This window comes from Musa acuminata, chromosome BXJ1-6 (genome assembly GCF_036884655.1).
Source record: "Musa acuminata AAA Group cultivar baxijiao chromosome BXJ1-6, Cavendish_Baxijiao_AAA, whole genome shotgun sequence".
NCBI classification, from domain to species: domain Eukaryota; kingdom Viridiplantae; phylum Streptophyta; class Magnoliopsida; order Zingiberales; family Musaceae; genus Musa; species Musa acuminata.
Window position 1 is genome coordinate 45832051 of NC_088332.1, and position 17775 is coordinate 45849825.

The following is a 17775-nucleotide window of genomic DNA, read 5'->3' on the forward strand; positions in this document are numbered from 1 at the left end:
TGAGCTATTATCTCCGGTCAACTAACGTATCAATTTCATCGGTTGCTAGTATCAACACACGAATCTAGATTTAAATTAGTATATCATGTATTGAGTAGAATAGAATAGGGAAGAAGTAATACATCTAAAATGTCAAAAAGTATCTTCTTCTAATGGAGATTATTATCAAATGTATATTAACCAAAAATAGCGAGTTTCTTGTGTAACAAGTGGAATTCCTTGGGGTGAAATCAATTCCACTTTTAGAGAACACGTAATATTTTTCTTGGGATTAAAGGCATTTGATTAGTACATGTGACGATTCATTATGTTCCATGTGTTTTGATAATTATGATCATGCAATAATTCATAAGAACATAATGTTTATGTCGATACCTTTATTTGATTTGTTTATGTCGAATCCAAATGCCTTGTGCTATCATCGTCTCTTCTCTTGGTGATGTCTATTTCGATCCATCACCTCGTTCCCATAAGAAGCTAGCCCTCTTTGTCTCTCCCCTACTTCCCCTGTTAAGGCCACTGTAATTGATAGAATTATACTTTTAAATTGCCACATAATAATAATAATAATAATAATAATAATAATAATAATAATAATAATAATAATAATACAAAAGTCATTTCTATTTATAGGCCAAAGGAGGGAGGGTTTAGAAAAGCATCATATTCCCTTTCATTAAAATCAATATCCAAGATTTGAACTTACATAAATATTGGCATTATATCTTTAATTAGAATCCAATAATTATATTTAATACATCTTACTAATTATATTATTTAATACATCCAATAATATATTATTAACATTCTCACTTGGCTCATAACCCGAAAGAGATATAAAACAAACATTCAAAATCATAATAAAATAAAATTTAATTTTTAAAATAATTTTGCTTGATTGGATTTTAGGTTTTGAAAAATAAATCTTAGAAAATATATTGATATATTCAATAAATATCATAATATTATACTAAGTCAGACTACACTTCTACTAACATGAGTTAGAACAGTTATATGTCATTTTTATCGTACTTATTAATATTATCAATCCTTCTTCGTACTACAATCCATAATGATTCATGTAATTTTTTTTATTAAGATAATCATATTTATTACATACAAACATAATATATATATATATATATATATATATTTACAAAAACGAAAAAGAGAATAGTAAAAATATTAACTTTAATTATGTATATATATAATTAGGATGAGGAGGGATGATGATGAGAAAGACAGGAAGGTACACAAGTATTACGAATTAATTTATTGTTACTTCTTCATTTTAATTTCTTTTTGGTTTGCAAAGCAGAAAAGAAACTCGAAATATACGCTCATTTCTATTTTCCAGTAGTGTTCCCACCTTAATTTTTGGAATTAGATAGCTTTTACTTATCGCGGATTGCAAATTGGCCAGAAAATTATTATTTTTTGGGCGAGTCAAAATCCGTCGACTTCGGTGCTGCTATTCTCTCACGCGCGGTGTCCAGACGAGAAATGTTGAACGGTTTAATCTCGCACAGGGAAGCGAGGGCATGCAATGTTATCAAGGTTACCCCTTACGAGTAGCTTAGCTCTCTTGCAGGAGAAACCATTCCATTGTGTCCTCCACTCTTTCTTCCTTTTTCCATTGGATCCCCACAACATGTTGCCACATGTTATATGCCCTCGTCGGTGCAACATTCTTTCTACTGCTGTCCGCTGATACCACAGCTTGGCACAATATTTCATCATCTTCTTTATGCCGATACTAGAAACCTGCAAATATTCACCACCATCAGGGAAAACCTAAAACAAAAACAACAAAAGGAGAGAGAAATAATAGATAAGCAAGTTGATGCAATATCACTATCTCGTTTCCTGTATCCTTTTTGAGTTGAAAAATGTGGTAAAAGAATCCTCCCTGTCAAAACCCACCCCATTCCATGAACTTCTTAATCTCATCGTACAAAACCAATATAGCAGCTGCTCCGGTGCTCCTAAACATGTTAGATACTGCTCCTCGGTAGAAGGAAGTTAGCCCCTCCAACCTATAAATCTTCCTCCAGCAATCCAGTGTACCGTGATACATTTGTTCCTCCAATCCAGACTGCATCATCATCCTCCTCCGTACCGTATCCAGTGGATAGGATGCCAGCCCTGCCATGGTCGTTACAGCTTGTGCTGTCACCCATCGCTTCCACAACGCAGAATCTTGCGGAAGAAGCAAATCTTTAGCCGTATCGAAACCACCAAAGTATAGGCCGCGGTGGACGATCATTCCATGAACTGATGCAGGTAGGCCTCGGTAGATACCTCGAATGCCATCTTTCTTGTAGATGGTGCGGAGGAAATGGCAGATGCCTCTGAATTGCCGGGAGTCTGTTCTGCCAATGTCAGCTGCAAGCCGCGTGTGTGCTATATCCAGTGGATAGATAATAACTAATGTTGTGCAGCCTGCTGCAGCCCCTGCCATGAAATTGGAAGCTGCAATAGACATGAACTGATCCGCCTCTCCTCTCTTCAACATGGTTCTGTAAAGATCCTGAAAGAGTATCATGTCAGAGAACTTGAAAGCAATCAGCCCGTGCATGCTTTGTAAATGATAACCAGTACCTTTTACAAGGTTCAGCGATATCAGAAATGCAAAGAAAAGCAAAACATGTGACAAAGAAGATGGAAATAATGTACAATATGAAACTAATCAGAATGACCATGCTCTTATATGCAAGATTGTGCATCGAAAAAGTTGTAATAGTAAGATAGAACAAGCACGCGTAGGACTTACAGGAACAAGCATGCTAAATCAGTAAGTTTTACAGGCAATTTTGGGAACCCTGCTACTAGTTCAAGATGGGGTCCTCACCCTACTCAGTATACTTCTGATGCTACGCCACAAAAAAAAGATTCTTGTCATTGAAATTATCCATCAATTTGTGTTCATTTAACAATTTAGATTCAACAATATTATGAAACTGCAGGAAAATGATCCCATATATCTCCTACAGTTTGTATATATCATAGGGAAAAAGATCCCATATAATTCTTGTAGTAAATTACCTATAAGATCCTGCAAATGTTATTCCAAGGAGACGAACAAAGCACAGTCAAGCATGGCTGACAGTACAATAAGAGGAAGCGTCAATGACAAAGGAAGTGTCGGCGATAGAGGCAGCAACTGCGCTAGGGTTTATGGCTCAGTGTCGCGTTGGGTGGGGGGTGCGGGGGCCTGTGGGGGGTATAGCAATAATATGTAGCTTAGTTGGTTCAATCAAACCAACTAGCTACTGTTCAACCAAACCAAACTTAAAAGTCTGGTTTGATTACTTCGCTTGAATGGGGCGCTCGCTCGAGGCACCTAGTGCCTGGGTTCAAGCGAACGCCTAGGCGACGCTTCACTAAAACGTGCCGCCTAGTTGAGGCCTGAGGCATCGAGCCTCACCTCGCCTCACCCGAGTGCCTAGGCAAGCGCCCGAGTGCCTATTTAAACCTTTGGGATTAACAAAAATTGAAGATTCCATAATCAGTATTAAGCTATCTAGTCTCCAAATAGATATGTTCAGATCTCTCTCAATAGTTTCATCAAATGAGTTTATACTTGTTTTGGTAGGAAGTTTAATTAATAAAGGCTTTCGAAGCCTCATAATGGAGCTGGATAATAGGTGCCTTTAAGTCTGTCGAAATTTATAAACATCAGTAAAACATAATATTATCAACCCAGAAGTTTTCAATTCAAAATCCTTAGGCTACATAGAGCAGCCTACTGACCGTATCAACCCATTTGGCCAGCCCTATCCAAAAGAGACATTGCACAGCATTTAGGGTCTTTAAGTATGTTGAAATTTATAAACATCAGTAAAACATAATATTATCAACCCAAAAGTTTTCAATTCAAAATTCTTAGGCTACATAGAGCAGCCTACTGACTGTATCGACCCACTTGGCCAGCACTATCCGAAAGAGACATTGCACAACATTTTGGACTCCAGCAAATAGCTACCAGGTCCAAGCCATCAATTTTGCATGATTACAAGACCTTTATATAGGTTATACATTGGATGTACAACATGCAGAAATCTTCATGGTTAGTGTCTGGTGATGTTTTACCTAACTAAAGTTAAGAATCAGGGAAATCAGAATGCAAGTGTGTGCGCACGTGCACATACACACACATGCACGCATACACATGCAGAGAGAGAGAGAGAGAGATATTGGATTTCTTTGAAGATATACTTGAAATCTAGTGTTTCAAGACAATGTTGAAGGTAGTGGGATGCAATATAGGACCCATGTGAAAGGATCTTAAATATCAGTGAAACAATTTATTAGATATGTTGCTGCCACTTAAAGGCTGGCAAAGAGGTATTGATTGAAAGTATAGGAAACAATCAAAATATGCCAAGAAAGCATAATGGTTATAGAGAATATACCTAATTGTAATGTTAAATGCAATGATCCAGTTGAGTCCTTTAAAAAATAGGCTGTAAGTAAAAAATCTACTGCCTTCTTACCTCCTTGGAGTAGTATTCTTCTTGATTTATTCAGTATAGCAAAGAAAGAAATTACTTTTTCTGTCTTCAACAATAATTTGTGTAGGATGCTACCCTATATATTTCAATCAGTTCTAGCCTTTTTTTTTTTTTTAAATGCTGCCAAAACTATTGAAGATCAATACACAACGTATTTCCAGAAGAAAGTTTGCAAGAGCAAAAAAGTCAATGAACATGTTATTTCATTTTTTTGTCTAAAACTTTTACCTGTCAGTTCAACCAAAAGAGATAAGAATAAATGCTCATTTGATAATGGAGGGTTTCCCTTAGCATCATGCAAATTTACTTGCAACAGACTGGCATGACAAGTCCACACACACCAAAGAGAATGTTTGAGCATTTATGCATGAGGGACGAAAAAAACTGTAACAAGAACATAAAAAAGGATGCACATTTAAAACATATGACTTGGAACATCAGAAGACTAAATTGAATACAGATCTAGAATGTATCATCAGATCCCAGCTTTAGTTTTGTGTGATTGATGGGATTCAAATTGATAAGAAAAATTTGAAAATGCATGTTAAATTCAAAAGGAAAATAATAAGGTCACTGATCATGTTTATACTACAACTGTTACAAGTATGGGAGAAACATTTACTAATATGCATTATTTATGTATGAAAGCTCAAAGGCCCATTCCTCTTTTAAGAAGCATCCAACAATCAATGCAAATTTAAAGTAATTGCAAATCATGTGCAAAATGACAACTATGATACAAGCAGATGTAACCTTAAAACCAGAGTTCTATTTTATTGTAAGAAATATTCTCTCCATTTTGGTTGCAAACTACCATCAGTTTCCCACGAAACGTTTTAGAAAAGACCATCATACCTATGTAGATACATCAAAAATTTATGACCATCATATACTCCCCTGATTCAAATGTCATCTGCCTAGGGCAACACTCTGTCCCTCTTCATTGTTGATCAAACTAATATCTAAGCTACCTATCTTGCAAAACTAAGTCATCAATAATATCTCATTTTCATCTCACAATCAGATCAAGCAATGATGAATTACAATAGGAAAACATCATACATGGGGGGTGACTAGGTCAATCTTATTTACTGCAACATCAGAACTTATCCAATCTCTCAGCTCCCCTTTCTCTTTATCAAAAATACTTTGTGTCTTCTATAAGCTGAAGTTGTCCTTTGCAGAGAAAAATCATCTGTATCTGCAGATGGAAATGCAATATAACTTATTTAAAGAACAAACTGACATCTTCCATAATACCAAACCTTTAGTTTAGAAAAAATCTCCTAGCTTTCATCATGAATGCACCATAATCCTCTATCCTCTTTAAAGATAATAAGATTTATATGGCAGGAAAAGAGTATAGTGCTGATTAGGAAAATAACATCTGTCTGTAAGAGGTTGTAACATTCATTTATAATTTGATTAGGCAGTACAGCTTTATCATAATAATTTCAAGAGATCTATCTGTTCTTTTAAGAGATCATTTTGTTTATAAAGCTTCAAATATACCTCTACCTCAATTAGAGCTTAAGGTTGGTCAAGCAAATACATACCAGAGAAGCTAAACCAAAGTATGGCAGAAATGAAGGCGTGAATTTTTAAAGTGATATAACAAACATGAAACAGAATCTGACCTAAACAAGTACTACTTTTTTTTGTTCTTACGCACAAATTAAGCATGAAAAGGAGAATAACACATGAAGAACATGCACAAGAAGGACAGGTCCGTAAAGAGCTATGATGATAATTTGTTCTTTTAAAAATAAAAGGAGACTAATACTGATGTCCAAAATAGACCTACAAATACGATGACCAATTACGAAATACGGAAATAGTATCATTTAAAATTTGTTTGGTGTCATTTACTACGCGTCGTTGGAACAACGAGAGGCAACTTTTAACACGTTGCTGCAATAGGCTCAATATTCATGCCAAAAATGAATGTGCATAGCTGGTCACAAAGCATTAATAGGGCTGCAAGCTACTGCACAGATATGCTGCCCTTATCCGAAAGCTAAAGTATATCAAACACCAACTATCAAGAGAAGTGGATCCAGCTATACAATTCACAATACATTCAGTCTTTAAAAAGAGGACTTAAGATAGGTTGTCTGGATGTTTCTTGCGAGCCATATATTTATGTTGCAAAGCCACATCAGGAGCATATTTAATGAAAATTTTAGCAATTCCAAATCTTACTAACTTAGCAGAGAAGCCATCACTAGCTAAAATTTTGAGTGTTTTCCTTCAATCCTCCCTTTTTCCTAAAGTTCTTACTGCGACAGGAACAAAATCTCCTTTTTTTTCATGTATGTCCTCTTATGGCTTGTAATTCTGCAGAAATCCCTGGAAATAGATCTTGCCAGTCGCACCTGAATGCCCATAGGTTATATTCCTACTCCAGGACTCTCAACCCTAGTGGCAAGAGCACGTGTTATATGAATGGAGGGTCATGTCTTCACATGCAATCCAGGAATCTTTATAACCTTCTCGATGAGGAAATAACACACAGTTCGCAAACAAGTGGCTGATTAGTATCTATTCGTAGAAAAATGCGATGAAGTGTCAGCGTCATACATTCGTCCCGTCAAGGTATCGCAAAAGCTAAACAACTGGGGCGGCGGGCGGGGCGCAGGGCATTAACATCGATTCTTAGAAATCTGCAGCTAATACCCTATCCCATCATTACAAGAAAATAACAAAACGAGAACAAGAAAAGATTCCCAAACTCGGACCGTGAGAACAAGTACCAAATCAAGAACACAGAGATTAGGACGATTCGCCAACGAGGGAAGCAGAGTCGAGGGTACCTTGAGGGAGAAGTTGAGGGCAACGGAGGGGTAGTAACGGAGGACGCTGGTGCCGTTCCCGCGCCAGAGGGAGAGGACGCCCTCCTCGCGGACGGTGCGGGCGATGCAGTCGATCATGCCCCGGAAGCGGCGACCGCGGCCGAGGAGGGCGGCGTTGCTCTCCTGGGTCTGGAGCAGCAGCTTCGCCCGCTCGATCGGGGCCACCACGGTGTGCACCATCCCGCCCATCACCGCCCCCGCCACCACGTCGCGCTGGAACTCCCACATCCGCCCCTTCCTTCGCCCTCCGCCGCTTCTTTCACCGCCACCGCAGGAACTACTGGTCGACTCCATCAATCATTGGCGCTTCTCCTCATTCCCTCATCTCTCTCTGTCTCTCCCCCTCCTCCTTTTAACCCTCTCCTCTTTCTCTCTATATATATATCTATCGATCGATCGATCGCCTCGGCGGGCGAGCGTTTACCCTCTCACCTCCCCTCTCTCTTTCTCGATCTCTCTCTCTCTCTCTCTGAGGTAGCTAAACTATCAACGAGGCAGTAAGACATCACGTGGAATGCACGTGAGGTATTGGAATAGGAGAATGATCATCCCGATACGCGGGTATTGTAGACTCCCTTCACACGAATTCTAAAGCATTTCCGAGGTGTTGGTCCACAGGGTACGCCAATCTTGAAGTACACCGTGGATATAACAAAATGACGCAAACGCCCTTACAATTGGATTAAAAGTCTTTGAGTGACCCACAAAACACCTGACATACAATTGATTCTCCTTCAAATCCTAATTTACGTGGAGCCCACCAGTGAGGTCAGCTCCACGAATCAGTATCGTGGTATAGCCACCAACTGAGAGAAAGCACGTGGATGTGCAGAGAGCAATCGGTAGGGAAAGATGAGACGACGCACGAGCTCTCAGCACGTGTGAATCGTCCATCCATGGTGAAGTATTATCGAGTCCTGAGAGCTGTTGACCGTATATGATCTTACGTGGTACTTCAGATGACTGATAGCAGTATCGTATGTGCGACTGAGAAAGACACTAGCGGAGGATGAACAAAGACAAACGAGAGGAAACAAGGCAAGAAATCAAAGCATTATGCATTCCGGCGGAGATGGAGACTAGAGAGATTATTTACGAACCATGAGCGCACACAATTACATCGTCTCAACTATGAAAACCTGCAACAAACAGCTCTCTTTAGAGCACTTCTAATCTCGTGAAGAAGGATGCCATGTATAGCTGAAGCTTAAAGTTGATGGTGATTCACGTCTCGGTGAGCTCCGACCAGTGGATTAATGGCATTCCAATCACTGGTTTGATCTGTATGCGGATGGAAGCGGGTGTTTGCTACCAGTAAAGGAAGAAAACATGTCGTCCACTTCATGCGGATACCAGATTATGTTTGTTTCACTGTGATGAAGGCAGAATGCAGGAAAGATGAACGGCAACGCATGGTGGGGAATCCAGCAGTGGAGTTTGTTCTTTTCACTTTAACATTCAGATTCTAATTAGTGTGATCTGTCATTGCAAGACTTCCTACTGATCTCTCACTTGATCAGTCCATGTCAAAGGCAAAGATTTGTGGAGTTGCATGGGGAAGCATCATAGCTCATCATTTGCAATTAAACCTATGGGTGTTCTCTTAACACACAAGCAAGATAGGTTGAGGGTCCATATCCTACACGCAACACGATAAAAGGTGATGGACCGTCATGCGAAGGATCCTCGTGGTGATCCTGTTATCCTCACCCATTCTTCGTGGGCCTTATATCTGCATCTTTTGTGAATCTTAAAGAGGAAAATTAAACGGTGATCAGGTATTTGTAATCCAGTGATCATGCTGAAGAAGCTGGGTGTCTTACTGTTACAGAACAGAAGAAGAGTTCTTTGCGAAACCCATGCAAAGTACAGTGATCTCACGGCCAACTTAAACTCATTTATGTTTCGGTTTCCCGATACTACAAACACGACCGGTTTCCTGTTCCTTGGTTTGCCTCTTTAGGTGAGAGATTTATATGCAAGACAGAAGAAGATCGGGTGTTTCTCTTACATATCTCATTATGCATGGACGAAGAGAGGACCGACGTCTCTTTTGTGGTCCATGGGGACATCTTCTGTACCTCCGGCAGTGATGTAGCTCTTAAAGAGAATAATGCCTAGTGAAGCAGCTCATTCCTTCCCATTGGAAATGTTGGAAATGTTGGGCATACGTAGAAGATGGATAATTGGACAGATGAAAGAGGAAAATGTACACTATCAGAATTCAATTCTGATCTTATCTTTTTCTGTCACCGTTTCACCCAGTTGGGCTTCCTTTCGAATTTCCAGAGTCAGACAGATAGGCAAGATATGATGATGACAGGGAACTGACAAGGAAGACACACATGTTTGCTAGGGAATTCTTTGCCTGTGGGAGCACAAGTAAGGCAGATATCCATCACATTACACATGAAAGAAATGAATGCGTAAAATGTGGTGCAGATCTCAAGCTTAGAACAAGAGAACACACGAATGGTTACACTGTAAGAGAGAGGGAGGCATGTAAATTGGTAGCTCTCTTCCAAGTTTCAGATTCACATGGAAAGAAGAGTATGAGAGAAGACTGTGAGGACTGAACATGGTTCTCAGCCAACTTTTGTCCTTGCACACGATTAATTGATGCCGAAACATCAAAGTAATATACTTTCATACGAGGGGATGTATCATTGAGATGAACAGTAGGTGGGAAGGAGGAAAGTGGCTTTGCGGTGGCGGTGTTTGGCTGTTCTCCATTTGATCCCATTCCGGCATCAGCTTGGAAGCTTCGCATGGTCTTCACAGCAAAACAGCGTGTGTTTCTTGGTCTCTGTCCGTGGTACTTGATGCCAAAGACAAGTCCGAGACTGGTATGGCAGGAGCCGTATCTATTTACCAGGTCCGATAGAAGGGTTATATCGCTACATATCAAAGATCTCTCTTTTTCTTTTCTTCTCTCACTCATTCTAATTCTCATTTACATCTCTTCTAAATCCATCAGTAACTCTCTTCAGAGGGGAGAGCTATTTTCTCGGGAAAGAAAATTTAATATGTATATATATTGAGTTTGTGCAAATCCATGTAGATATAATATACAAAATCGAATTACTTTCTGAACCATTTCAAACAGAGGAGGCAGATAAATAATACAACCATCACAGTAGAGAGAGAGAGAGAGAGAGAGAGAGAGAGAGAGTCAATGGTTCCCTTGTCGATCAAACCCGAGAAAGTCTATCTATTTGTGCACTTTATTCGCCCTTTTTGCTACTGCTTTCCTCCACCAAACCAAACAAGCAAAACATTCATCGATTCCTCTCCACCACACACACAAACATCAGAATCCTCTTATCGCCCAATCCAATGCCTGAACAAGTATGAAAAGGCTTCACTATTGCATCAGACTTATGGTTAAAGTGATCGAGGCTTCAAATATAAGGAGAGTTTGGTGTGGCACAACAAAATGATCTTTTTGAATCATAGTCACAAGTTGAATGAATGTTGCTTTGTTTGATGTTTGTTGGATTCGTATGTGTAGTCCGACAACAGTGAGTGGATGTTGTTGAGGCCTCACTTTCTACAAAAGGCGCAGAGCTCTTTAGTTTGCAGTGATTTCATGATCAATCTATGTAATCTGGAACTTCATCAATCGAATCATGCCCGATCGGTCACATTCTTGTTATGTTCATACACATCAACATGAATTTGAAGGAAAAATATTTTTCTTAAGAATTTTTGAGTAAATGGTTCGAGATAAGAACTTTCTTTTTTTATTTTTCATGTCAAATTTTGAATTGATATATATATATATATATATATATATATATATATATATATATATATATATATATATATATCGAAGCCCTCGAAAATTTATATTAAAGAGGCATCCAAACCCCTCCAAGATTTGTGTGTCGATCTAATGGATGATGAGAATGATCAAATATCTATCAATCTACTTGGTTAATGGAATCAAGATATAACTTTGTACGGGAAAAGCATCGTAGCTCATCATTGGCAACTAAATCTATGGGTGTTCTCTTAACACACAAGCAACGGGTCGTGGGTCCACACCCCCATCCGTAACCTGATCAATATCGGGTCGGATTCTCCAAGTCCATCCACGATCCTCTGCACGAAATTTATGGTTACATTTGATCCGTCGGATCACTCCACGTGGAGTGGAGCGTGTGCACCGCGTCAATTAAATCTTCATTTCACCCACCACCACCACCCAGTTTCTAATCACACTTGTTCTTCGATGTATTCTGCCTACTTCCCATCCCACTCGATGACTGCCACCATTTCTGTCCTCTGTTGTTCTCTTTCCCACGCCCACATAAAAGAAAGATGAGAAGGAAAAAGAGAGGAAAGAAGGATATAGAATAAGCAAAAAGCAGCGTGGGGAAAGAAATCCGAGGGAGGGAGGATTGAAACAGGACCAAGGCAACGAAGGCAGCGAGAGAGAGAAAAGAATAAGCCAATCAGCAACAAAACAAGGACGTACTGTCCAGCTGTGCCCCTCTGCATCTCAAGCTCTCGCCTCCGTTAATCTGAACTCGATAAAGACACCGGTTTTGGAACAGCAGGAGGGAGAGGAACCAAAAAGGCGCCAGCTTTCATGGGCTCCAGGCCGGCTCCGCCCGCCGCCGGCATCCTCCCGGCACTGCTGATCCTTGCTGTGGCGATGGCCGTGGTGATGTCGCCGCTGGCGTCCGCTTCCGTGTCTTACGACCACAAGGCCATCGCCATCGACGGGCGGAGGAGGATTCTGATCTCTGGCTCCATTCACTACCCCAGAAGCGTCCCCGAGGTCTGCCCTGTTCCTACTTTACTCGTTTCTGGGAAATGTGGCTCCTTCGGTTTTGGATTCCACATTTTTTGGGGTTTCCTTGAGCTGCTTCTCTGCGTTGTTATCCTTTGCTTCTCTGGCTCGTCTCTCGGTTTGACGTTTGGTTCGTCCCCAGATGTGGCCGGATCTCATCCAGAAGGCGAAAGATGGCGGCTTGGACGTGATACAGACGTATGTGTTCTGGAACGGCCATGAACCTTCTCCTGGCGAGGTACGAGAAAATTAGAATCTCTCTTCGCTGTGACTCTATGTGCTTCTCCGATTTTTGTTCTCTTTATTTAATATTTTTCTGAATTTTCTGACAGTATTACTTCGAAGGGAGGTATGATTTAGTTCGCTTCATCAAGCTAGTGCAGCAGGCCGGCCTCTATGTTCATCTCCGCATCGGACCTTACGTTTGTGCTGAATGGAATTTTGGGTAAAACCGATCTGAAACTGTTCCAAGTGAAGTTCTTTCTTCCACTCGGTGCTTCTTTGCTTTTCTTTCAAGAAAGTATGCATAAGCGCTAATTGGGTACTGAGAAATGGTATTCTTTTGTATTGCTTGTGTGTTTAATTTACAGGGGATTCCCGGTATGGCTAAAGTATGTTCCTGGCATAGTTTTCAGAACAGACAATGAGCCTTTCAAGGTAGGAGATAGTCACTGAGCTGCTCCTCTTTGATTAGTTTTATATATATTGTCTGGTTTATGTCAATGCATTGCCTTTTATATATATTGAGTGATTCAATTTGCTCTGAGACAGGCAGCAATGCAGAAATTCACGGAGAAGATCGTGAGCATGATGAAGTCTGAAGGATTATTTGAATGGCAGGGTGGCCCTATAATCCTTTCTCAGGTTTGATCTTTCTTTGTCCAAGAAGGAACACATGTAGATATCTATCTGTACTAATTTTTTTAACCCAAATTATGTAGATCGAGAATGAATTTGGACCACTGGAGTATGACCAGGGCGAACCTGCTAAGGCTTATGCTGCCTGGGCTGCGAAAATGGCGATTGGTCTTGACACTGGGGTTCCGTGGGTCATGTGCAAAGAAGATGATGCCCCTGATCCAGTTGTATGTGTTGAAGCCTTATTTGTAACCCCTAATTGCTGTGTTTATCTTCTCCTTGAGTTCCCATTTGGCACATGCCTTGGCTTTAACTCTACAAGCTCGTTCGGTAGAATAATCCTTCATCTGTGTTTAGTATCACTTTGTTAGAAACAGGATCATGGATTCCCATGACACTGTGGTTTCTACTCCACTCTTCAGCTAGACATGAGTTTGTATTTTCAGGATCCATGATGGATCTCTTTCTAATCATTTCTCTGTTTCCTTTGTTTTGGAACTGTGATGCAGATTAACACCTGCAATGGGTTCTATTGTGACTACTTCTCTCCGAACCAGCCATATAAACCCAACATGTGGACTGAAGCTTGGACTGCCTGGTAATTTCTTATGGATATAGTTTGAGGTCTTTTTCTTTTTCTTTTCATGAAAAGCATTTGCTTCGGGTTTTCCTCAATGTGTCACCTACTTGCAGGTTCACTGGATTTGGTGGTCCAGTTCCCCACCGACCCGTTGAGGATTTAGCCTTTGCTGTGACGAAGTTCATACAGAAAGGTGGATCTTTTGTTAACTACTATATGGTAATAAGTTTTGTCTTAATCTGGCTGTTTGTACATTAATAGAAAGGTTTTAATGGAGTACCTTGATGTCTGTTTTTATTTAGTATCATGGGGGAACAAACTTTGGCCGGACTGCTGGTGGACCCTTTATCGCCACTAGCTATGACTATGATGCTCCAATTGACGAATACGGTAGGCAAAACTGTTCTGTTCCACCACATTTATGCTTCTTGCATATTAAACACTTCTTTCTTGATCTTTTAGAGTGATAGTCTTGGTTCAAAATTCTAAAACCAATAGTTGCTATTTATGGTACATCTTAAAATATTTTATTGGTGTATTGACTTGTTAAAAGCCATAATTTGACTCCTATCTAAATTTTAAAATATCTCTGTGCAAAAATACTGAGAAGATCTTTACTTTCATCCAGGTCTATTAAGACAACCAAAATGGGGCCACTTGAAGGATCTCCACAAGGCGATCAAGTTGTGTGAGTCAGCTTTGGTTTCAGGTGATCCTGTGGTTACGTCGCTTGGAAGCTCTCAAGAGGTCTTGTACTGATAAAACTCTGAACTTGCCTAAACTTCTCGATTCTATATCAGAAATCCTTACGGTGGAGTAACAGTGAAACCATTTGTTTCTAGTCACGTGTTTTTAGGTCAAACTCAGGAGATTGTGCTGCCTTCCTTGCCAACTATGACACCTCGTCATATGCTAGAGTAGCTTTTAATGGCATGCACTACGATCTTCCTCCTTGGTCCATAAGCGTTCTTCCCGACTGCAGGACAACAGTTTACAACACAGCAAGGGTGAGACAAACTGAAAATCTATTGGCTGTTTCCAGCTGTCAGACAGGCATTATTAATTTCATTTGTGTCTTGGAGTCTACTTTGATATCTTTGTTAATTCTCAATCTACCATATCCCGATTCAAGACACTTGTGCTTGTTAACAGAGACCCAACCAATCTGAAAACTTCTCTGCTTTGCTTCGATAAAACTTTTTCCTTTTTGTTACGATATATCAGAAATTTTAGAAATAATCTGAATGACTAGCCAGTCACTCGCATCTCTCATCAGATTGTCCAATAATTGGCCTGTGCCACCTGACTGACACAGCTGAAGTTTATTAACAGGTGGGAGTCCAGACCTCTCAGATTAGAATGGATTCAGTTGGAGGATTTTCTTGGGCATCATACAATGAAGACACTAATGCCATTGATGAAGAAGCATTCACAACAGATGGGTTGCTGGAGCAGGTAAACGTGACGAGAGATACTACGGACTACCTCTGGTACATGACATAGTAAGTAGATAATTCATGAAATTTTCTTTTGCTATTCACTGGAATTTGCAAAAATAATTCGTTTCCATTTAGACTGGACTGACTTTATTCTCCCTCCAGTGTCAACATAGATCAGGATGAACAGTTCTTATTGACTGGGCAGTATCCAGTCCTCACTGTGATGTCAGCTGGTCATTCTTTGCATGTCTTTATTAACGGGCAGCCGACAGGTCGGTCACCATCTTTACTGGATAATTCAAAACAAGGACTTGTAGGAGGAATTTTGAAGTAGGTGCTTTCATGGTCAATATTCACTTATGACAATCTCTTGTTGGACAGGTACTGTCTATGGCAGTCTGGACAATCCAAAATTAACATATGCCGGAAATGTGAAGCTGCGGGCAGGTAGCAACACAATCTCAATATTAAGTGTCTCAGTTGGTCTCCCGGTAGGTTTTCTAAATCTATCATTTACCATTCTCTAACACCAAAACTTTGTAATAACTCAGTTATGCTCTTATAATTTTTTTGCTTCATATCCTAGAATGTTGGTGAACATTTCGAAACATGGAATGCTGGGGTTCTTGGTCCAGTGATGCTAAAAGGTCTTAATGAGGGTAGAAGAGATCTTACGTGGCAGAAATGGTCGTATCAGGTGCGTTCACATCATTCTTTCATTAATAAACTGCAGTTTAGTTATGTTGATGGAATTTTGCAGATTGGTCTGAGAGGTGAAACTTTGAATCTTCATTCGCTCAGTGGAAGCTCCTCTGTTGAGTGGCAAGAAGCATCTCGTAATCAACCCCTAACTTGGTACAAGGTAAAGCTGTAAACACAGCTGGATCATTATGATGGATGGGAATATTGTTATACTAATATTTTTTTAAAAAGAGAGCTTGAACTTTAATCTGTTCTTTATAAGCTTGCTATGTATGTCACGATATTTTGTCTTCTGCTGGCTCCTTCAGGCGTTCTTCAATGCACCAGATGGGAATGAGCCTTTGGCTTTAGACATGAGTAGCATGGGAAAAGGGCAAGTATGGATCAATGGACAAAGCATTGGTCGATATTGGCCTGGTTACATGGCATATGGAAGTTGTGGTGATTGTGATTACCGTGGAACATATGATGAGAAAAAATGCCAAACTAACTGCGGGGAACCCTCTCAAAAATGGCAAGTGCACTTACATTTAGAACAGGTTGATCCAGCAGCTGTTCGTGACTCTAACCCGTGATTGTGGTAAACCTCAGGTACCATGTTCCACGTTCATGGTTAAATCCTACAGGGAACCTCTTAGTTGTATTCGAGGAGTGGGCCGGTGACCCTACTGGGATTTCCATGGTCAAGAGAAGCGTGGGCAGTGTCTGTGCTGATATATCTGAATGGCAGCCATCGATTAGCAATTGGCACACAAGAGATTATGGAAAACCAAAAGTCCGTCTATTCTGTGGAACTGCACAAAATATAACTGCGATAAAGTTTGCTAGCTTTGGCACACCTCAAGGAGCATGTGGAAGCTTCTCTGAGGGAAGTTGCCATGCCCACAAGTCATACGATGCTTTCGAGAAGGTAAACTTCCCTACTTGTGTGGCAAACTCAAGCTTGATTTTGAATCATGACCATCAAATTATTATTAGTTCTGAGAGTAATTGTTTGATCCATTGCAGAACTGTCTTGGCGAGCAACGATGCTCTGTGACCATATCACCAGAGGTTTTCGGAGGAGACCCATGCCCCGGAACTATGAAGAGGATCACAGTTGAAGCCGTCTGTGGATAGTAGCTGAATCAAAAGTGTTCGAGTTCGGTGGAAGTGATGAAATCATATACTTCTTTTGGTTCATGCATAAACCATTCAATACAGCAAATCCAAAGATGGAGCTTCTGACATACAGGTGAAGGTTTTAGAAACGGCAACACACCAAGCAGTCAGGAGCAGCACAAATGGATTTCGACAGATTTATGAACTTAATTTGATCATTTGATTCAAATATGTTGGTTGGCAGCTGGGAATTGGGACAGAAAGCAATTGTGACTCTGCTTGTAATCGAGTCCATTTGCAAGCTCAGATTTGATTTATATCCTAAAATCAAACCAATAGCTTGGAAGACAATTTGTATTCTCTGTGTCATGTTTGCAAGAAACAGAATCAGTAAATTCTGCAAACTCAGCTTGCAATGGCTTAAACCTTATTTTTTGTCTCTTTTCTTTACTCCTCTTTTACATTGAAAATTAGTATTTGGATCTCAATGTCTCATCGAAAGGCCAATCAGAGATACATGATATAAAGGAAACACAACTCTCGGAAACAAAGCCTCACTCTTCAGTAGACCGAACCCTAATAATGCTTTCCATTGACACTCACCACAACAATTCTGATGGTGAGTCCTTAGATGAGACCAATCCTGCAGACTGGGCATGTCGAGCTTGTTCTGAGCCACTGAGAGATGCAGTTGTCGAACATGACGTCGATGGTGACCTTGATGAGGACGAGCATCGACATGATTCCAGGTTTGTGCAGCTGACGATGTGGGTGGTCAGCCTCATAGCAGAGCGGGTAGGCGATGTGGGTGGTCAGCTGACGGGGAAAGGGTTGCATGCAGCATAAAAGGTGGAAGGGTTAAAGACAAGCAAGGCCAAGGGAGATGTCAAGAGAAGCACCCTTCCATGGATGGGAAGGCATTGACAATGCG

The 17775-nt window shown here is 40.4% G+C and overlaps 2 protein-coding genes across 4 annotated transcripts; one reads left to right on the forward strand and one right to left on the reverse strand.

Moving 5' to 3' along the window:
- Nucleotides 1-1359: 1359 nt before the first annotated feature.
- On the reverse strand, nucleotides 1360-7822 carry LOC103990015 (probable ADP,ATP carrier protein At5g56450). Of its 2 annotated transcripts, XM_009409024.3 has the most exons (3): nucleotides 7328-7822; nucleotides 1924-2530; nucleotides 1360-1764 (listed from the first exon to the last, which is right to left on the reverse strand). In XM_009409024.3, the coding sequence occupies exons 1-3, from the start codon at nucleotides 7658-7660 to the stop codon at nucleotides 1757-1759; spliced, it is 948 nt and encodes a 315-aa protein (XP_009407299.1). In that variant the 5' UTR covers nucleotides 7661-7822; the 3' UTR covers nucleotides 1360-1756. The 2 variants fall into 2 exon arrangements, with proteins under 2 accessions (XP_009407299.1, XP_009407298.1); XM_009409023.3 differs by lacking the exon at nucleotides 1360-1764 and having other exon boundaries at nucleotides 1841-2530.
- A 3786-nt stretch (nucleotides 7823-11608) lies between these two features.
- LOC135581633 (beta-galactosidase 2-like) lies at nucleotides 11609-17274 on the forward strand. Of its 2 annotated transcripts, XM_065189584.1 has the most exons (19): nucleotides 11609-12152; nucleotides 12307-12402; nucleotides 12497-12609; nucleotides 12755-12821; nucleotides 12936-13028; nucleotides 13106-13249; nucleotides 13532-13620; nucleotides 13716-13821; nucleotides 13905-13992; nucleotides 14231-14349; nucleotides 14445-14609; nucleotides 14935-15104; nucleotides 15204-15313; nucleotides 15423-15532; nucleotides 15628-15738; nucleotides 15802-15903; nucleotides 16052-16257; nucleotides 16335-16653; nucleotides 16752-17274. In XM_065189584.1, the coding sequence occupies exons 1-19, from the start codon at nucleotides 11961-11963 to the stop codon at nucleotides 16860-16862; spliced, it is 2511 nt and encodes an 836-aa protein (XP_065045656.1). In that variant the 5' UTR covers nucleotides 11609-11960; the 3' UTR covers nucleotides 16863-17274. The 2 variants fall into 2 exon arrangements, with proteins under 2 accessions (XP_065045656.1, XP_018683477.2); XM_018827932.2 differs by lacking the exons at nucleotides 11609-12152; nucleotides 12307-12402 and having other exon boundaries at nucleotides 12572-12635.
- The last annotated feature ends 501 nt before the right edge of the window (nucleotides 17275-17775 follow it).